Source organism: Lagenorhynchus albirostris, chromosome 12, assembly GCF_949774975.1.
Source record: "Lagenorhynchus albirostris chromosome 12, mLagAlb1.1, whole genome shotgun sequence".
Lineage (NCBI taxonomy): Eukaryota > Metazoa > Chordata > Mammalia > Artiodactyla > Delphinidae > Lagenorhynchus > Lagenorhynchus albirostris.
The window spans coordinates 11746133-11762343 of NC_083106.1; the positions used below are offsets into that span (position 1 = coordinate 11746133).

The 16211-nt window shown below is 41.8% G+C and overlaps 2 protein-coding genes across 2 annotated transcripts in view; one reads left to right on the plus strand and one right to left on the minus strand.

Moving 5' to 3' along the window:
- Positions 1–16211, minus strand: part of TIAM2 (TIAM Rac1 associated GEF 2) — a 232152-nt gene that overhangs the window by 64981 nt on the left and 150960 nt on the right. The window contains exons 10-15 of the mRNA XM_060167248.1: positions 14014–14085; positions 6502–6663; positions 5004–5108; positions 4744–4822; positions 1211–1303; positions 385–648 (exon numbers count right to left, since the gene is read on the minus strand). Of these exons, the coding sequence (XP_060023231.1) occupies positions 385–648; positions 1211–1303; positions 4744–4822; positions 5004–5108; positions 6502–6663; positions 14014–14085 (775 nt within the window). The remainder of the gene's footprint in view (positions 1–384; positions 649–1210; positions 1304–4743; positions 4823–5003; positions 5109–6501; positions 6664–14013; positions 14086–16211) is intronic.
- LOC132530879 (small integral membrane protein 30-like) lies at positions 2358–3052 on the plus strand. The gene is made up of 2 exons (XM_060168380.1): positions 2358–2412; positions 2937–3052. Exons 1-2 carry the CDS (start codon positions 2358–2360, stop codon positions 3050–3052), a joined length of 171 nt encoding a protein of 56 aa, XP_060024363.1.

Here is a 16211-nt window from a genome sequence, read left to right on the forward strand (position 1 = left end):
CCAGTAAATGACTGCACGATGCCTTTGCCTTACACTCAACTGAACAGAAAAATCAACTTTGGCATTTATGCTGGCTTTCATCTCCTTCAGTAACAAAGTAATTACAATACTAAGTATCATGGGTGATTTCTTTTTTAAGACTGCAGTTTTCAAGAAAGTTATTTTGTGCAAAAAACATTATTTTCTATTTTCACTAAAAGAGATAATTACTAAAATGCATAGAATTTTATATCAAATCTACTTGCTTGGCATCTGTGTTCTTCTAAGAAAGGAGAAAACATTCTTTGAATAGCTTGAATAATCTCAGTTTGCAAGCAAAATCACAGCCTACAAATATTAGCTGTGATACCAGCAGTGAAGAAGGAAGAAAAAACAAAACCTTACCATTTGCCGTATCCTTTTTAAAGTTATCCAGGAATTCCTCCAGGAGTTGGGACTGGTTAGGAGGGGGCAGCAGACCCTTCTGGTCCCTTGAGAACAGGTCACTGTCTGACCAGGAAGAACACAGAGTTGCTTTTGTGTCCGGCAGCCTGGCGATCAGAGTGAGCTCGACACTCTTCTCAGAAAACAGGGCCTCCATCTGCTTGAGGTCAAGATCAGACACAGCTTCCCCATTTAAGGTCATGATTTCATTGCCCTTTCTCAGCCCTGAGGAGAAAGGGGACATAGAAGAAGAAGAAAGAGAGATATTACTGAGAGAAATAGTTTAAGATGAAAGACGGCTGCAAACTCAAACCGTCTAGTGTTCTCAGGGACTGCTCTGTCGCCACTTTAAAAGAAAGCGCCAAAATGTGTAGTATTCGGATTCCACTGGTAACAAATTTCAGCTCTCTCAGACTAGTGTTAGAAGAAATAGTTTGAGAGTCACTCAAATTGATTATTCCTCTATGCGATATTCAGTGCCCTGGGAAATAACATTAGCCTGTGTCTGCCTGCCTGCCTGGCTCCATCTGTCTGTACGTATGCATGTGTACTGTGTGTGTGTATACTCTCTCTCTTTCAAAACCACACACACAAATTCTCTCTCTAGATATACATATAGGTGTGCATGGAGATGGAGATGCGTTTTCAATTCAACTATTAAGTTTACTTTCTTTAAAATTCTAGGAGAAATTGTTTTCTGACAAAATCATAAGAAAATTTCACTAGCCAGACTGCACTGCACCGCACAGAATTAAGAGAGAACAGAGACACCGTGAGCCTCACGGACCTTCCCCATATGCCGGGCCACCCGGGAGAACATCGCTTATAAAAATGCGGCTGAGGTGCTGATGCCCGTCCACCTGCGCAGTCACTGCGAAGCCTAGGAACGAAAATAAAAGGAGAAAACGAGTCTAAATTCATCACACTAAATCAATGGGCAGTACTTCCTTGACCATCTATTCTCATAAGTAATGGTATGTTTAGAAAGTCTAAATTACAACTATTTTGATATCTAGCAGGGGCAGAAAAAGGGGAATGTGTCAGATCTAAAGGTATAAGAAAAATGAGTGCACAGCCTCGTTCAAAAGTTGAGACAATCTATCCATGTTCAGAGCAGCATTATTCGCAACAGCCAGAAGGTGGAAGCAACCCAACTGTCCACGGACAGAGGAATGGAAAAACAGAACGTGGTAGAGACATACAAGGGAATATCTTCACTCAGAAAAAGGAAGAAAATTCTGACACACGCTACAACACAAACCTTGAGGACATTATGCTACATGAAATAAGCCAGCCACAAAAGAACAAATACTCATATGAGGGACTAGAGCAGTCAAATTTATAGAGACAAAAAACAGAAGGTTGGTTGCCAGGTGCTGAGGGAAGAAGGGACGGGAAGTTATTGTTTAACAGAGTCCCGGTTTTGCAAGACAAAAACAGTTCTGCAAATAGGTGCTGTTAATGGTGACACAACAATATGAATGTATTTAATGTCACTGAATTGTCATTTTAACCATTCTTAACAATCGTTATGAAGGTAAACTTTATGTTATGGGTAGTTTACCACAATTTAAATGTTTTTTAATTTTTTAAAAAAGTTGAGACAAAATATAGTCTTATTAAAATAAATTAAGTTCGCTTCAATACAAAATATTTGTTCAGAAACAACTCTATATGGGGTTAGGCAACCAGGAGAGACGGCCCTTCTCTGAATGCATCGCCCTCTGTACTCCATGCCCTTGACTGTGATTCCATGGTGGGAACACACATTTCCAGGTCTTGGTCCCATAACACTGGGAGTTCCTTGACAATAGGAAGAAAGGCATGTTCCCTGTTTCTTCTGTGCTCCGGCAGAGCCCAGAAGATTGTGGTCACCAAAAAGTATCTTTTCAAGTATCTTCCTTCAGTCATTCAAATGCAAAGAAGATTCACCAATGGGGACTGTGGAGAGTAGAGTAAAGGCCAACAGAAACATAGACAACATGCTCAGTGGGCTTCAGAGGAAAAACCAACATAACACTTGGGGCCAAACAGATGACGTAAAATTAAGAAACAAAGAACATGTCGATTTTATCAAGTACAAAAAGAACAAATCATAAAACGGAAATCTTAACATATTACAATGACTAGGATTTAATCAGCTTGAGTCATTTTAAGCAAAATAATTATGTCAATACATCTAACACGAAATAATCTTTCTACGGAGATATTTACTGACCATTATATAATTATCAAGTTCCTATGGTAAAAGGCAAAAGATAGGAAGGAACTTTAAGACACGAACACAGTCTATAAAGAGCTCAAAGCCAAGTTTAAACACAGACAGACAGAAATGCAAGAATTAAATGCTACCAAGTGAATGGCTGCTTCCTTGAAGGCGCTGTCACGTGGAACCTCTTAGCCTCAGCATCCTGAACTGATAGAGTTAAACAAATAGCACTTTCTTTGAAACCTTCAGCCTTCAAGAACCAGTCACCTCAAGATCTCAACATCATGATCTCTGCCTGTTGCAGCACCAAAAGTAGAAGCCCGAGATGCAATCGCTCTCTTGTTAGGTGTGGTTCTCAGCATTACAGGCATTTGTGCTTGTCCGGGGGTGTATGCACGAAAGAGAAATGGACAGATGTGACTCTGAAGGGCCTCCTGAATCAAACCTTGCCCTGAAAACGTTTGTGCTATTGAGGTTCAGAACTGAGCTTTGGTGTCTGAAAGTCCCCAAGAAACAGTAAATAGGGTAGTTTCATGGTCTTGGTTATTTCCCTATAAATAGGAACAAATTGATATACTATGTTAAATGGAAAACAAAACGTTTTCTTCACAACAAATAATGCACTGAAAAATGCCGTCTGTAATTTGCATTTGCTAGTTAGAAAGAAGGTCAAAGAAGTGAGATGGCTGAACTTTGCAGAAGTAATATTTCATAGTTTCAGAATTCTCAATAGGAAGAAGAAAACTTGCCCAGAATCCTAGGAAACTGCCACTGTTCAGTTATAATCACAGCCTCCTGCATCACTGAGGAGTCTTTTCTCCATATTTTTAATGGATTTTTGTTTTGTTATCTCCCAAGTTAATACTGCACCTAGATATTAAATACAGTTGGTCAAAAAATAAAACTTATCTCTTTGTGGGGGAAAATGTTTAGAAAAACGTATGCGATGTATCTAACGTTGAAATGGAGAAAAGGTTTAATGTAAAAAAAATACTTTATATTGACATTGAAATGGAGAAGAGGGGCTTCCCTGGTGGCGTAGTGGTTAAGAATCCACCTGCCAATGCAGGGGACACGGGTTCGAGCCCTGGTCCGGGAAGATCCCATATGCCACGGAACAACTAAGCCCGTGCACCACAACTACTGAGCCTGCGCTCTACAGCCTGCGAGCCACAACTACTGAGCCCACGTGCCACAACTACTGAAGCCTGTGTGCCACAACTACTGAGCTTGCGCTCTGGAGCCCACGAGCCAGAACTACTGAAGCCCATACACCTAGAGCCCATGCTCCACAACAAGAGAAGCCACTGCGATGAGAAGCCCCTGCACACCACAATGCAGAGCAGCCCCCGCTCACTGCAACTAGAGAAAGCCCGGGTGCAGCAACAAAGACCTAACGCAGCCAAAAATAAATAAATAAGTAAAGTTATTAAAAAAAAAAAATTGAAATGGAGAAGAGATTTAATGTTTAACAAAAACAATCTTTATATTAACTGAGTAACATCTCCATGGTGAGAAGTACTATATTAAATATAAACCCATTATGTAAGTTAAATAAATAAATGCTATGAAGTGATCTGGGTAACACTGACCCTTAATTGTTAAACTGAAGGCAAAGCAATCAGAGATAAGGCTTCTTCAAGAAAGTCAGACTTTCAGTTAGTTCTTGAAGGACAGGTCAGATTTACATACTCAGAGAGGAGGGACTGGGAAAGGGAGAAATGAGGGGAGCTGTCCAGGTGAGTGAAAAGCTAAGAGCAAAGACACTGAGACAAAAAGAACTGTTACATGAATCAGAAGTTAATCAGCTTAGAACCGCCCCCAGCACACTATAAATCCATTGTCTTGTTATTATCACCATCATTTCAAATTTCTCTTCAATTTTTACATTCATCCCTTTTAATTACTTTGGCATTTTTAACTAATAGTAATACATACCTTTTAGCCTACTAATATAAACAAACAGAAATGAAGAAAGAGAAAGGAAGCTCAGAAACTATTGTCATAGTTTCTGAAAATGTAAAGAAAAAATATTAGGGGCAAAGATACTGGGGCAAGCTAGGCAAGGATGGACCAGACAGTTCTCTGATGAGGGTGTTCCTTAACCTTACCGAAGTCAGACACACCCCCGGTCTTTGTGAGCTGCACGTCATAAACATTTAGTGGAAAGACTTCTATTTCATCATAAACCTACAAAAGGTAAAAACCAAAATCAGAGGATTTGATGTCATAATATCTGGAAATTTATCTTGATTGTTTCCAAACCAGATGCCAATTTAAACAGAACTTTCCCCCCAGATTACATATTTTTAAAATTAAGGGGCCACAGGTGGGGTTCAGATGTCCCTTTCTGAAGCCAAAGCCCACTCACCTGCTCTTGCATGTATTCATACGGTGCAGGAATACTGTACTCAACGTTCTCATCCACTGATTTTCGAAGTTGTAGGCCATGGTGGCTAGGTTCCAACTGCCTCATCTACAAAGAAAAAGACAATTATTCAGATGTTGAATGTTCTTTCTAAATGCATCACTGTTCATTAAAAATCAAAGTGGCAATTTCTAAAAGAAATATATAATTTGCTGAGTTTAAATTACATAAGAGCTCAAATTTAAGTACGCAAAAAAGAAAAAAGGGACAAATAATTATTTTTAAGGTTTTCTCTAAATGATACTGCTTATCACTAAAAGCAAGAGAGGTAATTTGAAGAAGTATGGTCATAGATATCTGATAGTAGAATATGTCTCATCATCAGCAAGGGCTCTCTTTTTATAGACAGACTGTACCTAACTTTAAGTTGTTTCCTGTTACTGAAGTAGGGAAATTTGTGAAATGTCAACCATCGCATATTCTACAGACTTCAGAATTAGGAATTTCCTATTCCAACCACTTTTCACAAGAAAAGGTGTATACACGCACACATTCTCTCTCAGACACATTTTCAACAATGACAAATTATCTCAGGCCTCTGTTCTAATTGGGTCTAATTCACCCACTACTTCTGACCTCCTCTATCAGAATGCTTACCGACTTAATAAGTAATATCATTGCTATCGAACAATACTGTTTGCTGTCTGAATAAACACCTGACATAATGGAGTGAAAGGAAATTAAATTCATGATTATAACCTGTGTGTATAAATGTCTGGAATCCTAAGGCGTAAGTCAGTGACAAAGGAGGACTGAAATGAACGATGATCTAGTAAGTCAGTGTTCGTGGTAAAGAGTTACCAAACTCTACATGACTTTTTTACCATTTCACGACTTTGCATTTTCTCTGCAAAGTTAAAAATATTTCAGCTCTACTGCGCCATCTGGTGGTCTGAAAGCATCTGATCTGATACTGCTGAGTCGGCTTCATGGATCTCAGAGGGCTCTCTTGAAAATGTCTCATAAACTTCCTTTTCAAAATAAAACCCAGTTTGAATAATGAATAAAACACCATCTCATAACAATCTCCATGAAGCAACTGTGGATGGGACCAAGTAACTCATTTAATCTGGAGAAACTTGATAAAACTATTTAGGATCAAATCAAAATAATTCAAAGTTTACACCACTTTCTCATAGAGCACCATCTCTAAGTACCCTAAATAACAACAGCCTTCATAATTATCCCAGATATAGAGGTATATATAGAATTCCAGTAAGATAGCTCAGGTTCTTCATGAAGGCAAGGGGTCATGACCTATCCTTCTAAGACATGAAGGAAGAGAATGCTAATAATTAATGTGTTAATTAACAAATACGTTCATTGGTTCCTTCATGTAGAAAGTGAGGTCTTAAACACCACTCAAACTTAGAAGGCACGGGAGGGCGATGTGAACGATTATTTCCATTCAGAAGTACATTTCTACCGCAAAATCCACTACCTTGCACGCCAAGGTCAGAATATCTTCTACTCTGTGTTCCGGCTTGATCATCACGGTCACAGCTTGATGGTCCTGAAACTGAACGTCAGTCTGGCTCTCCCACGAGCCATCTCGGGGAACACGATCTACTGCTGACCCGTATATGTGCAGCAGGTCATCCACCTGTTTTTAGATCCCAAAGGAAAAGGTGGACAGACTTGATAAGCAAATGATGGAAGCTATTGGGAAAATGCCCCCTTAATGTATAGTTAGCCATTTCACACTCCTCGCATCCTGGCTTCTCATGACCCTCTGGGGCAGACAAGCCTGGGATTTCCTCATTTGTTTAACCCACGTGCAACTGAAGCCCTGGGAGGCTGAGCAAAGTCAATCAACTCCTCCTCCTCCCGAGTTCTAGCCACTATGCCTTAGCCCAAGTTAGGACACTGCAGCCACTGACGGGCTGCTCTAGTATCTCCTCTTACTGCTCTAGAAATTGCCGGCTGACTGGGGCACAGTGAAGTCTGCATCTAAGCCATGATCCCAGTGAATTTCAGATACCCTCTCATCCACGGCCTCTGACACCCGCCTGCATTCTAACCATGAGCTGTGTTTAACTTAATCCAAGCACGTTTCTCTTCTCTCTTATTTCTACTTGTTTTTTAAATTAACCCCTAATCCTGGGCTAAATGGTTTTCCATCCTTCAGCTATTTCACATCTAGACACACTTTTAGAAATCATCCCCAAACATACTACCTCTCACAAACTTTTCCCAGGGAAGTTTTGTTTCCTAAACATCACCATCACAGTAACTCCATGACCTCATGCTAATATGTACTTCTATAATTTATAAACAAAAATAAATAACATTCATTAAGCAACTCAGAAATGTTTCCCTCTGCTTAGGTTCTCACATTAGTCTGATGATAAAGACAAGACTTGGGGATTTAAATCAAAAGACTGATGTTCAAGTCACAAACTCTACCACTTCCCTAGCAGCAACAGGACATTTCCCTTGCTGAGCCTTGACTTCTATTTTGTAAGAGGGGATACTGTTAATATAATACAATTGCTTAAGTTGACTAATTAATAATACAAATTTTGTGAGCAAAGGAGATCACAGAAGCCAAAACACCTTACACACCAGAAAACGTTACATTCAGATCCAACATTATCACATTATTATGTCCCACGTTATCATACACTAAAGTTGTCACTGATGCCTGACTTTACTTTGAATTCTATGCATTTTTTAAAAACCACAAAGCAAAAGATCCTCCTGTATAGGATCAAAATACTAGAATACATAAAGAAATTTAAAAAAGAAAAAAAAACAGGTTTAGGCAAAGAAAGGGAAGAATCAATCTTCCTGTGTTGTCTTTTTAAATGTGGTGCTCGCTCATCTTTAAAGTAGCATTTCTGGATCTGTCACTTTCTGTACATTTTCCTGGAAAGATGATCACAGCCTAGAATGAAAATGAACCTCATGTGCCAAAGCAAAAGGGGGAGAGAGAGAGAGAGAGAGAGAGAGAGAGAGAGAGAGAGAGAGAGAGAGAGAGAGAGAACCAGATGCCCGGAGAACGCAGGGAACCAGCATGGACACCAGTTTCCCCTGGTGCACGGCATTTCCCCTGTAGGGTCCCATCTCACATGGGTCACATTTTCTTCTCTGGTTAAATAAACCTCCAGGCACTTCTGCTCATTTGAGCAGGGACTTCACGTGCGTCGGCAACAAGCAGACACTGCCTTAAAGGCGCAGAACCCGCCTCTCAAACTACGCTTGCTCAAACGAAAACCCCAGCAGAGGTCACTGTGGAGTAAGAAACCACAAAGAGTCCGTCCAAGAGGAAGTCAAATCGCCCTGACTGCCACTGCAAAGCAATTCAGGTCTGCACTTTCAGAGCAGAATAGGAAAGGCGTGATCTAGGATGGCCCGCTGGGGGAGGGACGGGGAAATACAAATTCACAACTACCCTCCCCTGCCCTCCTGTCCACCCCAGAGAGACCATACTACACACTGCCCGTTCACTCACCATTCACAACCCTCTGCGGTCGGCACTGTCCCAACCCTCCATTTAACAAGTGAGAATCATGAGGCTCGGAAAATTCTAGAAACTTGCCCACGCTCCCACAGGAAGCTGTGACTGTCGTACTGTGGGGATCTGAACCCTGAAAGCCGGGCTGGAGCCTCTGCTCCCTGCCGCTGCACTACAGAAATACCAGCCCGGCAGTCAGTTACCTCTCGCAAAATGGACACAAGCCAACTTGCTGGACTCTCTGGCGTTACTCTGGACGCACGGCATGCTCTGGCTCCCCTGACACCTCCACAAAGCAGCAGCGCTCTCCTGCCTCCAGACCCCTGGTCACCTCCACCTCCTTCACCTGCTTTACCCTCCTCACAGCTTCTGTGCTGAAACTACATAGACCTTTCAACCTTATTTCAAACACTGCCCCCCCCTTGTGAAGTGTCTCCTGCTCTCTTCGCCCCCTAACCCCAATTCCACTCAGACGCATCTACACCCCAACGTCCCGGTACAGCACTTAGCGAAGCCCAGCCCACTTGACAGTCATTTCTAGGCTGCTCCCACGCCCCCAGGTGCTGAGATGAATGACAACAGAGGCTCCGTCTTGCTCATTCTCAGTCTCTTTCAGCCCTCCACACAGTGTGTCCTGCGCCCAGAACACACCCAAGCCATGGATGTTGAATTGGATGCAACGAGAAATTCACAGTCACACACAGAGGCTTGGAAAATAAAGGCTGTCCATTTTCAGTATCCTATTCGAATCTATTTACACAGTGTCAAGTTCTTAATCCTCCCTGAAGTTTCAAGAAAAAGAACTAAGAGCGGATTACTGAAGGGGAAGAAGTTCTAGGCTAGGGAAAAGCGTGCAGGCAAACTAAGAGATGCAAAGGACAAGAGATGTTCACACTCTATTCGATGAAACAAGGTTTTGTGCCTACAAGTGCTCTGAGGAATCATTTTGAGTCTACACTGTTGACCTAAGATCAACTGAATGACAAATGAGACGATGCCTATCAAAGCCAAGGCCATGGAAGGTTCAGATCCTCTCAAGAGATCCTACAGTGAACATTTACGTGTAATTTTTTCCTGTGCATCTCACACACTCTCACAACACACACCCCCTAGAAATGTACGCAATTAAAGAAAGGTAAAATCTGGCCATTCAAAGGAAGCCATGAGGATGTAGCATTGATTCGTCAATTAGAACCAGAAAAAGAAAGGCTACTTGGTGCTTACAGAACTCCTAGGCTGTTGGAAGATGTACCCACTTGGAGAAAACAACTGGACTGATTCCCTCAAGGGTCAATGTTATCCATGCTGAAATCACATGCTTTATTTTCAATAAGCCAGATAAGATATTCTCCTACATTGTTTTTCATAAAAGGAACAGGGAATCGTGAAAATAAGCCCAGCAAGTTGATGTATCTGGAAAACTCCTTTCTCTGCTTAGCCTTAAAGGTGCTACATTAATCTAACCACCCACCCAGAAGTCCCCGGTTGGCCACCTCTGTTGAGACCCCTGTATACTCCTCCCACCCACTCCATCCCCCCTCCCCACAGAATTAAGTTTCCCATCAGCCTGTTCAAGGTTTCCAGTTCCTGGAGAAGACAAATGAAACAGCAAAAAATATAACAAACAGACAATGTGGGTCAAATCCCAGCCTTGTCAGGGCTGGTTATCTCACGTCTCTGGGCTTCTTTCTATTTCTTCACCTTTACAAGGGGCTAAAGCACGCCAGCCTCATGGAGAAATCAGGAGACTGGTGTGAGGAATGGCGTTTGAAGGTACTACATAAACTGTAAAGAGCCATGAACAATGTCAAAGATCTTTTTTGAAGTTCAGTGTGGACTGTGGAATTACACTGTAGTAGGCTTGACCACCGTAATTCAACAATGGCCACTATAAAGAAGCGCATGAGAATCACCCCTTGTTTCAAAACCCTGGGGAATCATGGTGACTACGGGTGCCCAGACCACCGCGTGGTCCAGCGCTGAGCGGCCACGCACAAAACGCAACATCACTGAACTGCAGCCGAGGCCACTGCGGCCACTACAGTTAAGGTTTGCAAATCACTTCCGCCCTCAGGGCAGGGCAACTTCCACAGAAGCATTTCTTATTACTATCATATTAATGGTCCTGAAAGCACATGTCAAATTACTTCTGCCCCGTGTGCCTCAAGGAGAGAACACTGAAACTCCGCGGGTTCTCACAGCAGATGCGTTTGGAGCAAATGGCTCATAATTACTGCCGGATCGGTGAAGGGGAGTGGGGAGCAAAACCACGACCTGGCTGTGGCCAAGGGGCCCCCACCGCAGTCGCTGATAAAAAGGGAGGCCTGTTAGCAAGTGAAATGAGAAGAGAACACGAAAGGAGTTACGCGCTCTTGGCTGTCTTAACAACAGCAAAATGTCACAGAGGAGGTGGTGTTTATTTCCTTCTTGGGCCGAGGCCCAAACATCAGTTGATACGAAAGGGAAACAAAGACCTATCTATGTACTATACATCTGTGCACGTACGGATGTTATGTACGGTTCCAGACTAAATGTTCTATTTAAACAGACCCGAGTTATGGTCAAGAGTAAGCGGTTTCATTCATAGCTTCCATTTAAAAAAAAAAAAAACATTAGCGGGTTTTTTTTTCCAGTTTGGAGCTAACGACTGATGTGACAATACTTCATTCACTCACTGCCGCAGAAAGTTGGGACACCCCAAGCCAATTTTCCAGGAGAGAGAGCCAAGGCCCAGGGTTCCACGGCAACTGCAATGAAACTTCTGGGGTAGCTGCCATCCAGAGCCTCCTCAGGGATTTGTTGCCACAATCTCCATAACAAACATCTCCCTTCACACGTTGACGGAGACTCATTATTACTCACCAAGAAGCACCCTAGGAAAAGCTTTCGTTTTTGGCTGGCCAAAGTGTCCTTTAAAAAATGCTCAAATAAGGGCTTCCCTGGTGGCGCAGTGGTTGAGAGTCCGCCTGCCGATGCAGGGGACACGGGTTTGTGCTCCGGTCCGGGAAGATCCCACATGCCGCGGAGCGGCTGGGCCCGTGAGCCATGGCCGCTGGGCCTGCGCGTCCGGAGCCTGTGCTCCCCAATGGGAGAGGCCACAACAGTGACAGGCCCGCGTATCGCCAAAAAAAAAAAAAAAAAAAAAACTCAAATAAGACTGGCCTTATTCCAACCTTAACAGATTTCAAATTAGGGTGACTCACTGTTGGACGGTTATATGACGCACCGATTAGAATAGAATATTCTTAAATACCCGTGACCTCCTCCCTCCCCACACTCAGCAACGACTGCCTTTCTGTGTGACGCTAATGGACACAATACACTGTTTACAAACAGACGTTTTGTGCAAGTTATAAATATTCCCCAAGAACGATTAGCAAAGGAAAACTAGTGGAATGAAATATTAATTATTCAACCAGCTACAGGCAGAATTTTAAGTCCCAGAGACATAAAAAACCAAATACCCTTCATTCTAGCTGCAACTCACTTAAACGTAGTTATCTGAGTACTACAGTACAGAAACGATAAACACACCATTAAAATAGCCCTATATGTTAAAGGAATTTCTTCACTGTTGCTACAGCAGAAGCAATGTTTAGTTAAAACAAATAGGGATAAATGTTTAAATACATATGCCTAAAAAAAAGGATGCAATAATTTTCTCCTCTCACTCGTTCCAGCGCCAGTGGGACTTGTCAATTAAATCACAAGAAGATCATTTGTTAATTAAAGCCCAATTTAAATAAACACTAAGCTTAATTCTGACCATTAATGGCTATTTTAGCAAAAATTTATTTTCAAAGTCCAACATAAGTTCTGTTAATAGAAAGTGCTTTGATGATACAATTTCTAAACTCTCAAAGTAGGAATTTTAAATTGTTATTTAATGCTGGAAGACATACGAAAATTATGGGTTTTCATTACAGATCAAACAGCTCTTCTCAACCATTAAAGGGCTACATCTAATATAGACAATTAAGAGGCAAATTTATTAAGCTATATTATATCCTTAGCAGTGAGCCATGGATTAAGAACACACACACAATCAAAGGTCCTAGTTACAAGTTTGCTTGGGAGACATGACATATATACACTTGGTGGGATGACTGCCCATAAAAGATTGTAAAGAACCAAGTAAATAATAGTGAAATAATTGTTTTTAATCAAGCAAAATCCCTGGTGGACAGTGTATTTGGATCTGATTTTGAAATAAGCTCTGCATGTATATAGAAATAAAGGGGCAGGGAATGGAAATTATTCATTATGAAAAGTCCACCATTTTGATGGTGTGTTTTATAAAAAAGGAAGGTATGGGTCTGGCTTCCTCGGGGCCCCATTTGGTCAAAGCTGGCCAAAGGAGGGCACAGAGACCAGCCAGAAGCAGTGCCCATGACACAGTCTCCGGGCACAGGCACCCCATCTCATGACCTGCCCTCTGGCAACCCCTGACCTCTGTGAGTGGGAGGTCAGGGTAGGGTTCTGAGCAGAGGTTCTCTACCCCATTTCAGGACACCTCGGGCAGAGGTGCCCCCCGGAGTGGTCTCTATAATAACCATGGAACTGAGCCCACGCTCAGCACCCACGGTTGGGCCAACCTCCCATGGAGGCAGAATAGGTAGTTGTCTATGGTGTATATTTTAGGATCACCAGAAAGTTCCTCACTCACCTCCCCCCAGACCCATCACTGGGTCTAACACTCTACCATTCCTCAGATTTTTCAAACTATGGCCAAGTCACTGAATTATCTCAATTAATTTGTTAAGTAATACTGCCTACTTCTGCAACAGCACATTGTTTGTCCAAGCCGTTAAAATCATGTTTCAACCTCAACAAAGGGTTTAGAGGTTTATTGGACATAAAACCTAAGAGAAAATAATTTGGTGAAGCAGATGATAAGAGAAATAGATCGTAACATGAAACACAGCTTTAAGGGGAGACACAGCTTTGTGTCTTTGAAAAAGACACAAAGAAGAGGCATGAGCTCACCCAGACCACCTTCACCCTACTCCAGAATTCCATTCAGAAATGGTTCTGAGGATTTACTCGGTCAGAAGCTGTCCTGGGGACTAGACGGGACCCCTGTATTCAGCTCCACTGAGGGCACCAAAGGCTACTGATTTGCAGCATGATGTAATATGTGTGTGAAGCCCCCTGACACCCTAAGAGGAAAATGCAAGTTTGGAGTCACCGAACTCTCAAATGACGGTAAGAACTGCTGAGGAATAGGGACGAATAAATGAAAGTTGCTATTTTGAACTAAAGTTGCTTTAGTCTAGCTATACCACTTTGAAGACGGAGTTATCATGAGTTTAGATACCTTCAAAAACACTTGGAATTCTGCAAACATCTTTTACCTACTCGGGACCATTTGAGTTCTAACCTTACAGTATTTTCAACAGATTCAGGTAAAGATTCAGAACTAGCATCCCCTCATTAACTTAGCATTTGTGTCATCCAAGTAAAAATAAGATGGCTACCATCTACAGCAACGTTTACCTCACTGGAGTTATTGGAGCTTTGAGGTAGCTGAGTTCCAGAAAATCCATGGCTGCCACTTGAATCAAATATCTGATAGGCAGGAGGGAAAAAAAGACTAATGAAACGGCTCTGCAATATTCGTTTGGCGGCTACCCTTTCTCAATATTAAAAAATTTAAGGGCTATGACATTTGATAAGATCTTCATATTGCAATGTGTACTATTTACTACTCTACTACGTGTAAAGTTTTAACTTTAAAGTTGCTTTTTTTCTTCCCATATGGTTACATATTTTACTTTTCTATGATACATATTATTCAAGTCACCCTGGATATTCCTGATGCTGCTTTTACCAAGAAGTACACGTTTCTGAAGATGTAGAAATCAAAGTTAGCAAAGCCACCAAAATCAAGCTTATAACTGTTTTATAAATGTGCAGAGAAGAAATATTGGGAAGAAATAAAGCTAAATATTAAAAGTGGCTGTGTTTGGGTAGAGGGACTAGGAAAAATTTCCTTTACTTTTTCCAATTTTTCTCTTCTAGATTTTGTAGTAGAATACTAAACATTAACAAACAGGCCATTTACACATTTACGGATACCTACTACCTCGACTGCATTCAGTTACATAAATACCAGTGTCATATCTTTTTAAAACAAAAATGTTCAACCAAATGCTTTTGTTTCTCAAGAAATCTTACATTAAGGGCATTTACTACATATGATGGGGTAAAAACCATATTAGGGTCATACCTAATTGCTAAATGTCAACATTTTATAAGCAAATTATCAAGATATTTATCGTTGTCATTTAATTAAACAGAATTGGCTACCTTGATTAAAATCAGAATTTGCCTCAAAGACATTATTTAAACTTCATAGAAGTTGAATTCAAAAACATAAACCCAGCATTAGCCAATGGTTTATAGTTAACTATAGTCTATAACGAGGAAATACATTTCCATTTATAACCCACAAATGATTACTTTCACAACTAAAGTATAAATAGAACCACAATTTTTTTTTAATAAATGTATTTATTTAATTTATTTTTTTGGCTGCGCTGGGTCTTTGTTACTGCGCACGGGCTTTCTCTAGTTGCGGCGAGTGGGGGCTACTCTTTGTTGCGGTGCGCGGGCTTCTCATTGCAGCGGTTTCTCTTGTTGTGGAGCACGGGCTCTAGGCGCGTGGGTTTCAGTAGTTGTGGCACATGGGCTCAGCAGTCGTGGTTCGTGGGCTTAGTTGCTCCACGGCATGTGGGATCTTCCTGGACCAGGGCTCGAACCCGCATCCCCTGAATTGGCAGGCAGATTCCTAACCACTGCGCCACCAGGGAAGTCCAGAACCACAATTTTTAAACGTGATATTCTTTGCAATTGTGAGTATACAAAAACAGTGGCCAAGTAAAAGGGATTCCATGTGTGTTTGCCCTGGTCAATCAATCCATGTCCCACCACCTCCAGCTTTATTGTTTTAGGATTACAGACGGGTCAAAGAAGTTGATTCTATCCCTGCTACTCACCTATTTCACAAAACTGTTATTATGCACAATCAAATGTGTATATCCATATAAAATTAGAAAATAAAGTTCATAAAATGTGACCCTCTCTGCCAGCATATTCAGAATAACAGCAACCCGTCAGAAGTAAAAACAAGAACTTCCTTAAACTTCATCACAACTCACTTCCCAACTCACTTAAATGATCAGATCATTTTGTGATAGCTCACCTTTTCAACAGTCTTTCAAAAAATAATAATCCTAAAACATATCACTCAGCAACATAAAAATCATTATCATATACTGTATTAACAGCATTAGGAAATACTTCAGATATGAGTGTTCAAAATGTTCTGAAAACAATTCACTGTCCTTGGGCCACATTTCAACAATAAGCACTCAGGCTTTTTTTTTTTTTTTTTTTTTGCGGTACGCGGGCCTCTCACTGTTGTGGCCTCTCCCGCTGCGGAGCACAGGCTCCGGACGCACAGGCTCAGCGGCCATGGCTCACGGGCCCAGCCGCTCCGCGGCATGTGGGATCTTCCCGGACCGGGGCACGAACCCGTGTCCCCTGCATCGGCAGGCGGATTCTCAACCACTGCGCCACCAGGGAAGCCCACTCGGGCTATTTTTAACTTGACAAAATGTTGAAAGAGCCGCCTTTCCTCCAGAAAACTAAGCAGCAGCAATGGCCCAGTGTTGCAGCATCCAGGTAGACCA